Here is a 10,543-nt window from a genome sequence, read left to right as displayed (position 1 = left end):
TATATATATTTTATTTTCTGTAATTTCAGATTAAAAGAAGCTGGAGAAATTATTATAAAAACTATGAACGATTATTGGGTTGTTGGAAAATTATCGAATTTGAGAGAATTCTTTGTAGTTATTCAACAAAAAAGTGCAAGCATAATGGAAATAGAAGGTATACATACATTCTATACAGGGTGTCTGGTAACTGATGGTACAATAAGCAGAAATTGTTTCAATATTTTAAAAAAGTCGAAGAAAAAACAATACAATTTTTTCGTCTTAGCCTTTATTTTTTAGAAAATTGCAATTGATGGTTCATTAAACGTGTATTCTTTTATTCGAGTTCTAATGCAACGAATTTCATTATAGACTGTATCTATTCATGTTCATAAACATTTCTAGTATTTTTACATCCATGTTAAGTAAATCGAATAGTAAAATAATACAAAAGATAATCTGCACTAAATTCACACACTCCGTGAATTTTCAAATTTAATTTTCTTGAAAGCTAAGTCGCATAAAAAAAAAACTTTATTCTTCCCTATCGACTTATTTTTAAATATAGAATTACCTCCTGCTCACTTGTACCACCAGTTACCGGACACCTTGTATATCTTATGATCTACAATTTAGAATTGTATAAATAAAGATAATTTTCATTTCAGAGGACGTGAAAAAACTTTGTGAAAAAGAATTAAAAAGTATATTTTTTCATTAATAGAAAAATTTCATGAATCTATTACATATAAATGTTCAACGACTATTTTATATAACGATTAAATAGTTGTTTACTCTTTATATATAATCTAAAAAGCAGCATTGTAATCATAGAAGTAATTTATACATCAATTTTAATGTAAAATATAAAATCTGTACATACAAATTATATATTTTTAATATATTTAAATTGTTTAAACGGCATTTATTTTCAAATATTATAATTATAAAAATATTAATTTACTTTAATGTAACTCATTATCATTAATCAAAAGATACTTCTTCTGCTTTATTTTTGTGAACAATGTTGGAGAACTTTTTTAATTTCGCTACGAAAAATCCATCCATATTATGTACATGAGGATAAAATCGTTTAGTTAATTTTAATGAAGGATGAAATCTATACTGCCTATAACTTGTGAATCCTTCCGTGCCAAATTCTAATCCAGTTGGTATTAATTTAACATCACGTTTTCTGAGAGCATAATCAATAACCCATTCATTTTCTTCTGGAAGAACCGAACATGTAGAATAAACAATAATACCGCCAGATTCCGAACGTGCATTGGCACAATCTATCGCTGCTAAAAGTAATTCTCTTTGTAATGTGCAACAACGCTGTATATCTACTTCATCCTTATTTGTTTTAACACTTGGATCTTTTGAAACAACGCCAGTACCGGTACATGGTGCATCCAATAATACTCTATCGAAACCTTTAATAACCTGAAAATGAATACATATTAATCATTATGCTTGTATTATATATTTACCATATTTGTGCATGTAAATGTTACTTACTGATGGTAACTTTCGTCCATCATATGTACAAACTACAGAATTCATTATACCAAGTCTATGAAAATTGCCAACTACAGCCTTTATTCTTTCTTCATTAACATCATTTGAAAAAAGTACACCTGTATTTTTCATAAGTGCTGCTATGTGTGACGATTTTCCTCCTGGAGCAGCACACATATCAAGAATCCGTTCATTTTCTTTAGGATCTAAAGCCATAACAGGAAGAAAACTGGATGCACCTTGTAAAATATAATGTCCTGCTAGATATTCTGGCGTCGCACCCATAGGAACTTGTGAAGAATAAACTACTAATCCAATTTTTGTCCATTTGCCAATAGGATCTAAATTAACTCCTCTGTTAATCAGAGCCTAAAATATTAATATTATAATAGAATAAAGGATACATAAAATATTTATCACACATTCCATTTAATAAATACCTCAGCTATGTCACGACGACGAGTCTTCAGTACATTTGTACGTATCGTCATAGGTCTCTGAACTTCACTTGCTTCCAAGAATTCTAACAATTCGTCTAATGAAAATATTTGCATCAGTTTCTCCATCAGAAAATTGTTATAACTATAGTATGTACATAAATCTTTTCTAAGGAGGTCCATATATTCAGAACGTGATCTTAAAAAAAAAAAATGAAAAATGAAAAATTTCTTAAAATTTTTCCATCAAATAAGGTTTTAAGAATATCTTAAGATATATACCTAAGATATATCTTAAGATAATTCTAAAATAACCTAAAATATATACCTATTTACATCACGTAATCTTTTAAAATCAGATAATACCATAACAACATCTTTTATACGTTGTTGTATATCTTTCAGGTTAGTAACATCTGTAAGTTCTTCTTGAGTGGGAAAAGTAAATACATATTGTTGTGCAGTCATGTCATGCATTTCCTCTTCTGCTAACTTTCTATATAAAGAAAAAAAAGATATGACTTTAAGTATTAAGTTCAATATAATAATAAGTAATTCTTACTGTTCTTCTTTTTGTTTCTTTTTTAGCTTTTTATTTGCTTTCTCGATAGGAAGTAAATCAGTATCATCATTATTAGAACTATCGGTATCCTCTTCTTCTTCAGTTTGGTGGATAATTTGTTCATCGTCTATTTCTCGATTTTGACTACATTTATCATTAACATCAAATTCTACATCACTTTCAATAACATTATCTTCTCCCTCTGAATCACTGTCAAGTAGTTTCTTTTTTGTAGATGTTTGTTGCTCAACTAGCATTGTTTTTTCATTATCAGATATATCAGTATCATTGTCAAACTCCATTTGATCATTTTCATGATATGAATTGCCATTTACATGTGGTTCTTTCTCAAAAGATTTCCTTTTCTTCTTTTTCCTTAATTGTTTTGTAATATTTTTTACATCCTAATACAATAAAGATATATATTAATAATATTATTATATACAAAACTTAAATATTAAAAAAAAGAAACTTACATTTCCATCCTCAGTATCCTTTAACTTACTATCTTTTGTCTGGTGCAACTTTTTTAATTTTTCATTTAAACTTTGTTTCAATAATGACCTTTTCCTTGCTCGTTGCTTTTGTCTATGACTTAACTGTTTTTGTTCTTTTACTGAAGGCAATAAAAATGTAAGGTAAAGTAAAGTAATAATGGTTAATAATATGTAAAGTAATAATGGTTAATAATAATAAATGGTTAATAATAATAATTTATATTTTTTTATAATCAATGAATATACTTAAAAATTACATAGGGATAAATTTATAACTTTTCATACCAAGTACTCCTTTAGGAAATGTTGGATCCCCTTGCTTTTTTGCTTTCCTTCCACGACCACTCGTAACAATTATTCCATCAAACTTTGCTTTTCGTCCCATTTTAATATATTTTAAGTAATGATTGTTATTAAAATATCAAATTTTTATACTAAGTAAAACATAAAACTTTGTGTTCATTTATACACTTTAAAATATTGTATATAAATTATTGATTTTCACATTTCTTATAACATTATATTTAAGTAAAAAAAAATGTAATCAAAGGTCAAGAAATGCTTTAATTTGTTTAAGAACACGTGAGTCATAACCTATCTTTTCTATTTATTATTTAACTATACGTGTACACTACCAACTTAAAATATGAAGGTACTATATAAAAGTAAAACATCATTTTTTTTTTGATAATGTAAACCATTAAAAAAATATATAAATATTTGTGTAACATCCAAAATGTACATTCATATAATTAATCGTAAAAATAAATTCTGCAGAATAGATTATTATATAAAATATAAATAAATTTTATATTTCGTTAAATGTCCCTATAATAAAATGTTAAATCGTGTCCTCAAAAATACACGTGTCCTGTAAATGATGTTTGATTTATTATAAGAATTATTATTTTTAAAAAATACATGTTATCAAATAAAATGGGAATAGTAAAACAAGAAATACATCGGCCAGGTGCATTTAAGCAAATCAATAAATCACATAAAACAGGTAGACATCGTAGTAAAGGTTCAATAAGTAGTGATGCTAAAGGTAAAATTCTTTGCACCATAATACATTATTCAATTTTGTAAATGGTTTATATATTTAAAATTTTTTAATATACAATTTATTATCGATATAGGAAAAGTTGGAATAAAGATTTTGTCGAAACGCGCTACTAAAAATCTTGGAAAAAATGCCCGTAGACTTCAATCTTCCCAAATTAGAAAAAACAAGAGAGAAGAAGTGTTGCAGCAAAAAAGAAATTTAGGTGGCATTCATTCTGCACCTTTTCTTATATGCATTATTCCATTACAAGAAGACTTACATATTGAAAATATATTATCAATAATAACAAAAGCAGATGAATCTGCAACTGTCATTAATAGTCCATGTGGTACAACACATTTAAGGTATAATGCTAGGATAATAAATAATGTTAATAAATATATGATTTACTAATTTCTTTATAATAGTATACCAAGGTTTAAACAACGTTTTTCCATTGTTGTACCACCAGTTGGTAACTTATTTGCAACATTAGACATAGCAAAAATAGCTACAACTGTTCTTTTTGTTGTATCTGCTATAAATCAGTCTAATAATAGTCCCAGAGTTGAGGTAATTGATAATTGGGGTAAAGAAATTATTATGCCTTGTGTTGCTCAAGGCTTGAGTACTCCCATTGTAGCACTTACAAATGTTGAAAGTCTTCATATAAAGGTATTATATTTATGACATTTATTTTAATACTTTCAAATATAATTTTTATTATTTTATGAATTTTATTATAGAAACGACAAAATTATAAAATCCATGTGCAATCAGAAATTTCAAAGTGGCTTCCAGAGGAGAAAGTTCTAGAATTGGATACATCTATTGATGCTTTTAATATTTTACGACGCATTAGTAGCCAGAAACAAAGAACTGTATCTTACAAGAATAAAAGAGCACATTTGTTAGCAGAAGAAGTGAAGTTTAAATGTAATGAAGTAAGTATTAATACAATTATTATTTATGTATACTTTTATATAAATGAAAACATTGACTTATGTACATATCTTTTTTAGAACTCTACAGAACTTGGAACTCTTATGATCTCAGGATATCTTAGGGGTGTATCATTATCAGTCAATGGTTTAATACATATACCAGAATTAGGAGATTTTCAAATGTCACAGATAGATGCTCCCGAAGATCCTTACCCAATAGAGAAAAAATTAAGAAAACATTGTAATGCGATGGATGATGAGCCAACCATCCGAGTTCTTGAACATGCAGATTCAAAAAAACAAGTAATTGTATAAATCAAAATGAGACTATAATTCTCCAATTTTAATGAGCGTAATCAGTTTTGAATCTTTTATTTATTTAGGAATCTCTTGAAAGTGAAAATATTCCTGATCCTATGGATGCTGAACAAACTTGGCCTACAGAAGAGGAACTAGCTCAAGCTAAAAGTACTCAAAAAAGAAAAATTGTAAAAAGAGTTCCAAAAGGAACTTCTGAATATCAAGCAGCTTGGATTCCTGATGAGGATGGAGGTATTTTATCTGAAACCTGAACATGAAATTTAGAGATGTATGAGGTACGTCTTTAGATAATTTATAATTTTGTAGAGGAATTGAGTGAGTATTCAAACGATGAATCAGAAGACCAGATGTCTGTTGATGAAGCAAAATCTCAACCAGATAGTGAAGTAGAAGCAGATGAAGACGATGAAGAATACGAGACAATTACTGTATCCGAAACTCCCGATGCACGATATGATCAGAATGTTGATATGACGGAAGAGAAAGAAACAATGGAAAAGTTGAAATGTATGTTCATTATTTTATATATATATATATATATCTTTAATATCTTCTGTATTAACATTTTGAACCAATAATATATCTTTAATTGATTTCAAATAAAGGCGCAAAATTAGATGCACAATTCCCTGATGAAGTGGATACACCTCAAGATATGTTAGCAAAAGAGAGGTTTCAGAAATACCGAGGACTTGAATCATTTAGAACAAGTCCATGGGATCCAAAAGAAAATCTTCCTATTGATTACGGTAGAATATTTCAATTTGAAAATTTTGATCGAACTCGGAAACGGATATTTAAAGAATCTCAAGAAATAGAAGGCGCCATGGTATAATTTAAAGCACATAAAAAATTAATTATATATTTATACCAAATCATAAAAATATTTTTTTCTAGCCTGGTTGGTATATCACAATTCACGTCATGAACGTTAGGCAAGATCTTTTTATCGCATCTTGTGCATTGGAAAACCATCCATTAATTGTATTTGGTCTATTACCGAACGAGCACAAAATGTCTGTATTAAATTTAGTATTAAAACATTCCAATACTAGCCCACAACCAGTAAAATCTAAGCAAAGATTGATATTTCAATGCGGATTCAGAAGATTTATCGCATGTCCAATATTTAGTCAACATACAAATGGAAGCAAACATAAAGTATGTATTATATTATGTAAAATTTTTATACATTTCTATTTTTATATTGTATTAAAAATAAAAATGTTTTTAGTATGAACGATATTTCCGACCAGAAAGTATTGTTGTAGCAAGCATGTATGCTCCAATTACTTTTCCACCATGTCCAGTTCTGTGTTATATTGAAAAATTAAATAAATCATTGGTAAGAAACCAACAATTGTAGATTAGAATTGTTTGTATTCTTAAATCATTAAAATATAAGATATTTTTGTAGGAATTAATTGCTACTGGAAGTGTATTATCTGTAAATCCAGATAGAATAGTTGTAAAACGTGTTGTTCTCAGCGGTCATCCGTACAAAGTACATAAACGATTAGCAGTTATAAGATTTATGTTTTTCCACCGTGAAGATATAAATTGGTTTAAGCCAATTGAATTACGAACAAAATATGGTCGTAGAGGACATATAAAGGAACCATTAGGTACATAATTTGTGGTCCTTTACTTTATTTCCTAATACTTTTCCTTTAATTTATTATTTTTGTCTATAGGTACTCATGGTCATATGAAATGTGTATTTAATGGTCAACTGAAGTCGCAAGATACGATTTTAATGAATTTATATAAACGAGTATTTCCAAAATGGACATATGAACCTTTATTACTAACAGAGCTACAACATCAGAATGATAGCATGAATGTAGAATAAAATCTATTAATTGAAGTATTAAAATGTGTATATATATATATACTAAATAAAATTTTTTCATATAATTACATGTTTCAAAACATTTAATTTAATATAATTATACATATTCCTTTTAACAATATGCAACATAAATTGTAATTTTAATTAATATATATAATTTCGATATATCGCGAAATATATCACGTGACTTATAGTCTAGCCAATTAGCTTCTTTTAAATAGTATTTTGTATACTGTTTGAAAGGTAACATTGTGTGATCTGTGAAACTTAATCAAATAATTTTTAATAACGATAGTGTCGCAAAAGAGTTTGTCCAAAAAAAAAAAAAAAATGGATTTGGATACTGCTTATATTGGTAATTAGTATAAATTTATATCAATAAAAATGGCTTCAAATAAATGTAGATATTTAACACACAAAACAATGAACCTAAATTTTCTTGTTGAAAAAAATATCTACTTAATATAGAACCTTTACTTGATGATTGGCTAGAGGGACTTCAATCAATCATTAAAGAACAAGAAAATCTTATCAAAACTAGAGATGAATTTTATATGCCATTTGTAGGTAACTATTGTACTTGGAACTATATCCTTTTATTAATATTAACTTTAGTTTTATTTACAATTTTATTTTTATCTTAATACAATTCTAACAACAATATATTTATTAAATATTAATTTTAGCTATTCCAATCCCAATTGTTAATGCAATATTTAAAATAACAGAGCATCTTGATTTGGGACCAGACATTAAATATATTGCCATTCATTTATATGATAAATTTATGTGTAATTATTTTTGGGAAGTATATAGAAATGCTGACCAAACAGAAAATTCTTGGTCTCAAGTTTGTAAAACAATATCAAGTCAATCAAAACTATATCTTATGTCATGTTTGCAATTAGCAAATAAAATGGATTCACATTGTAACAACTTAAGAATATCGCAAGTACATATACATAACTTTATTTTTTAATTCAATAATAGTGAAATGTTAATTTTTTTTTTTTATAATGCAGATCCTCAGTATCTTAAGGTGCATAGATAAAAAGTCTGAATATACACACAATATAATTTTTTCATCGGAATATAAGGTTTTTAGAACTGTTGGATTCAAAATGCCATTTTGCACTCCGTTAAATTGTATAGAAATTCTTCTAGCTGCAATAGGACTCAAGGATACCCCAAATATGCAAGAACTTACTATAAACTTATTGGATTTAGTTTATTTGCAGGTTTGAATTTTTTTAGTAAGCATTTTTAGAACAGTAATATTAATATACTTAATAAAGCAGAGACATGGTTATAGAGGGAGAAATTGTATTCTCACTTGCAATGTTTAATCCAAGGACATATTGCAAGAACTCAACAAGAAAAAAGGAATCTTATGTCATTAGAATCAAATGTATTATTTCTGGGTGCTTCTATTGTTCTCTGTGGAACATTCTTCTTATGTGTAGATAGTGAGACAGCAAAAGTTATTGCATTAAAATTATCACAATTAGTAGATATAAAAATTCATGATATTTGGGATATGGCCAACATACTTCTTATAATGGCAATTCAAGAATGATTATTACAAAAAGAAAAGAAATATATATATATATGAAAGTCAATTTTCTCTTTCATACTGTATAAATTTTTAAATCAATAAATATATATAAATTGTTGAAAAATTACAATATTTTTATTATTAATTATATAATTTATTTCAAAATTCTATAGTTATTAATTATTGAAATTATAAATTTTAGATGTTTCATTTTAAATAATTTGATACGCCCTCTATATATAAATTCATAAATGAATGTAATTCTTATGAATAGAAATAGGTGAAGTATTTGATAACTACATTCTCACAAGTTATATTTTCTCATAAACTTATAAAAACATTATTGAAGCTGTAATATTTAGTACTTGTTGATTTTATTGGAAATTCTAAGTCCAAATTATTTTATATTTTTGCCTTAATATATGGTGCTTTCATTATTAGTTTTGAAAATATAAGTTTTGTTGTCAAATACATTAAAAACTTAGCTAGAGAGAAAGCTGATATTCCAATTTTTCGTAAGCGTTTAAACGTTGATTGGTTCGAGATAATATCATTTAATATATACATTTATCGTGTTTAAAAATTTCCTACTCAAGTTTCATTGTACAAAATATAATTAACACGTTGATTGCCACGGTGGTCACCAATGACCGACGCGGCACTTGTCTGCTTTTTCAAAAATTTGAATAACATAAATAAATAGAAAACATTGCGAAATTAAAAGTGTGTTATATTTTCTTTTCTTTTTTTTTTTTTATCATATTGTTTAATAATTCATTATATCCCAAGAATAACAAAAATTTTATTGTAGCCTGAGCGTAACATATAAAAAGTGCGTGTGGTAATCAACGCGTTAATGGATTAAAACAAAGCTCTAATCTGTTAAAAAATCTAATTGAGCTCGTGATAGTTTATATTTTTATTAAAATAATAAAATACAAAAATTGTACATTAAGCTATGAATTATTTATATTAAACAATTAATGTTTCATTTTTGTGACGTTCCATAAGACTAAGGATTTTGTCATATACCCAAACATTTACATGCTTGCTCCATAGGAAGTCAAGATGTGTGAAACATTTATATGGCACTAAAAATTTCTGAGCAGTAGGTAATAGATCATACAATTGATGCAAATCCTGCAAAAATATGAACAGGTGTAAAACATTCATATTAACGAAATGAAGAAATTGAAAAAACCCAAGATAGATTGAAACTCAAATTGAAACAATAAAAGGTATACAAACCTCAACATTAACTAATACATCGTTCAAACCGTAATACAAATATATTGGTATCTTGATATTGGCAAGATTATAATTCGGAGGTTGAATCTTACCATACTTCATTTTGTTACCAATGAGACCATAATCGAATTTCCGGAACTTGCCTATAAGAAAAAAGAACGCAATTTAGAAAGCAAGAAAAGATAGATTTTATAAAATTATATTACTGGCTGTTCACCTGTAGTGATTGATTGTCCATAGTGCACGAATTGCCTGGTAGATGCACCAGCAGGATCATATTGCCCAATAATAGGCACTAGTGTCTGTAAATTAAAGTCAAGTTTAATCAAAGATTATCTTATTGTAATGATTATATCGAACATTGTAATTACCCTATTAAGTTCTTTATCACCAAAGCCACCAAATACGAATATAATGTTTGTGCACACGGGTTGTGTAATTGCGTCATCGGAACACATCACTTTTGTAAGCATCTGTATAAGTTTATCTGACGGTTTAAATTCATACATACCTATCAAACTTGTTAGAACCTGTAACAACAAACAATGAGCAAATTTCACTAATTTTTGTCTCTTCCGA

General features: G+C 27.2%; 5 protein-coding genes across 5 annotated transcripts in view; 3 read left to right on the top strand and 2 right to left on the bottom strand.

Moving 5' to 3' along the window:
* The window catches only part of Ccz1 (vacuolar fusion protein CCZ1), a 3,371-nt gene extending 2,668 nt beyond the window's left edge, over positions 1-703 (top strand). Inside the window, 2 exon segments of the mRNA XM_017899459.1 lie at positions 30-157; positions 651-703. Of these exon segments, the coding sequence (XP_017754948.1) occupies positions 30-157; positions 651-703 (181 nt within the window).
* Positions 704-966: 263 nt separating this feature from the next.
* On the bottom strand, positions 967-3,505 carry LOC108547093 (probable 28S rRNA (cytosine(4447)-C(5))-methyltransferase). The gene is made up of 7 exons (XM_017899452.1): positions 3,285-3,505; positions 2,979-3,118; positions 2,503-2,906; positions 2,269-2,436; positions 1,944-2,139; positions 1,504-1,872; positions 967-1,428 (listed from the first exon to the last, which is right to left on the bottom strand). Exons 1-7 carry the CDS (start codon positions 3,382-3,384, stop codon positions 967-969), a joined length of 1,839 nt encoding a protein of 612 aa, XP_017754941.1. The 5' UTR covers positions 3,385-3,505.
* Positions 3,506-3,868: 363 nt separating this feature from the next.
* Tsr1 (Tsr1 ribosome assembly factor) lies at positions 3,869-7,161 on the top strand. The gene is made up of 12 exons (XM_017899449.1): positions 3,869-4,047; positions 4,139-4,409; positions 4,473-4,719; positions 4,791-4,988; positions 5,067-5,291; positions 5,372-5,540; positions 5,616-5,816; positions 5,915-6,138; positions 6,207-6,470; positions 6,544-6,654; positions 6,727-6,934; positions 7,004-7,161. Exons 1-12 carry the CDS (start codon positions 3,921-3,923, stop codon positions 7,159-7,161), a joined length of 2,403 nt encoding a protein of 800 aa, XP_017754938.1. The 5' UTR covers positions 3,869-3,920.
* Positions 7,162-7,491: 330 nt separating this feature from the next.
* Positions 7,492-8,737, top strand: LOC108547101 (uncharacterized). The gene is made up of 5 exons (XM_017899462.1): positions 7,492-7,516; positions 7,630-7,728; positions 7,848-8,113; positions 8,184-8,399; positions 8,474-8,737. Exons 1-5 carry the CDS (start codon positions 7,492-7,494, stop codon positions 8,735-8,737), a joined length of 870 nt encoding a protein of 289 aa, XP_017754951.1.
* A 951-nt stretch (positions 8,738-9,688) lies between these two features.
* Positions 9,689-10,543, bottom strand: part of LOC108547078 (lipase 3) — a 2,520-nt gene continuing 1,665 nt past the window's right edge. Inside the window, 4 exon segments of the mRNA XM_017899433.1 lie at positions 9,689-9,856; positions 9,965-10,107; positions 10,182-10,266; positions 10,336-10,494. Coding sequence (XP_017754922.1) covers positions 9,689-9,856; positions 9,965-10,107; positions 10,182-10,266; positions 10,336-10,494 — 555 coding nt within the window.

The sequence above is a fragment of the Eufriesea mexicana genome, unplaced genomic scaffold (genome assembly GCF_001483705.2).
Source record: "Eufriesea mexicana isolate 0111107269 unplaced genomic scaffold, ASM148370v2 scaffold933, whole genome shotgun sequence".
NCBI classification, from domain to species: domain Eukaryota; kingdom Metazoa; phylum Arthropoda; class Insecta; order Hymenoptera; family Apidae; genus Eufriesea; species Eufriesea mexicana.
This window is presented reverse-complemented; position numbering and strand designations above follow the sequence as displayed.

What these genes read in the sequence shown, in the direction of transcription:
- LOC108547093 (XM_017899452.1), bottom strand. Translation starts at nt 3,384, where the DNA reads ATGGGACGAAAAGCAAAGTTTGATGGAATAATTGTTACGAGTGGTCGT. An exon ending in AGATTACGTGATGTAAATAG is followed by an intron (nt 2,140 to 2,268) that starts GTATATATTTTA and finishes TTTTTTTTTAAG; the next exon opens with ATCACGTTCTGAATATATGG. An exon ending in GTCGTCGTGACATAGCTGAG is followed by an intron (nt 1,873 to 1,943) that starts GTATTTATTAAA and finishes TTAATATTTTAG; the next exon opens with GCTCTGATTAACAGAGGAGT.
- Tsr1 (XM_017899449.1), top strand. Translation starts at nt 3,921, where the DNA reads ATGTTATCAAATAAAATGGGAATAGTAAAACAAGAAATACATCGGCCA. An exon ending in TGAAGTTTAAATGTAATGAA is followed by an intron (nt 4,989 to 5,066) that starts GTAAGTATTAAT and finishes TATCTTTTTTAG; the next exon opens with AACTCTACAGAACTTGGAAC. An exon ending in AACAATGGAAAAGTTGAAAT is followed by an intron (nt 5,817 to 5,914) that starts GTATGTTCATTA and finishes TTTCAAATAAAG; the next exon opens with GCGCAAAATTAGATGCACAA.
- LOC108547101 (XM_017899462.1), top strand. Translation starts at nt 7,492, where the DNA reads ATGGATTTGGATACTGCTTATATTG. An exon ending in TTTGGATACTGCTTATATTG is followed by an intron (nt 7,517 to 7,629) that starts GTAATTAGTATA and finishes TACTTAATATAG; the next exon opens with AACCTTTACTTGATGATTGG. An exon ending in ATTTTATATGCCATTTGTAG is followed by an intron (nt 7,729 to 7,847) that starts GTAACTATTGTA and finishes TATTAATTTTAG; the next exon opens with CTATTCCAATCCCAATTGTT.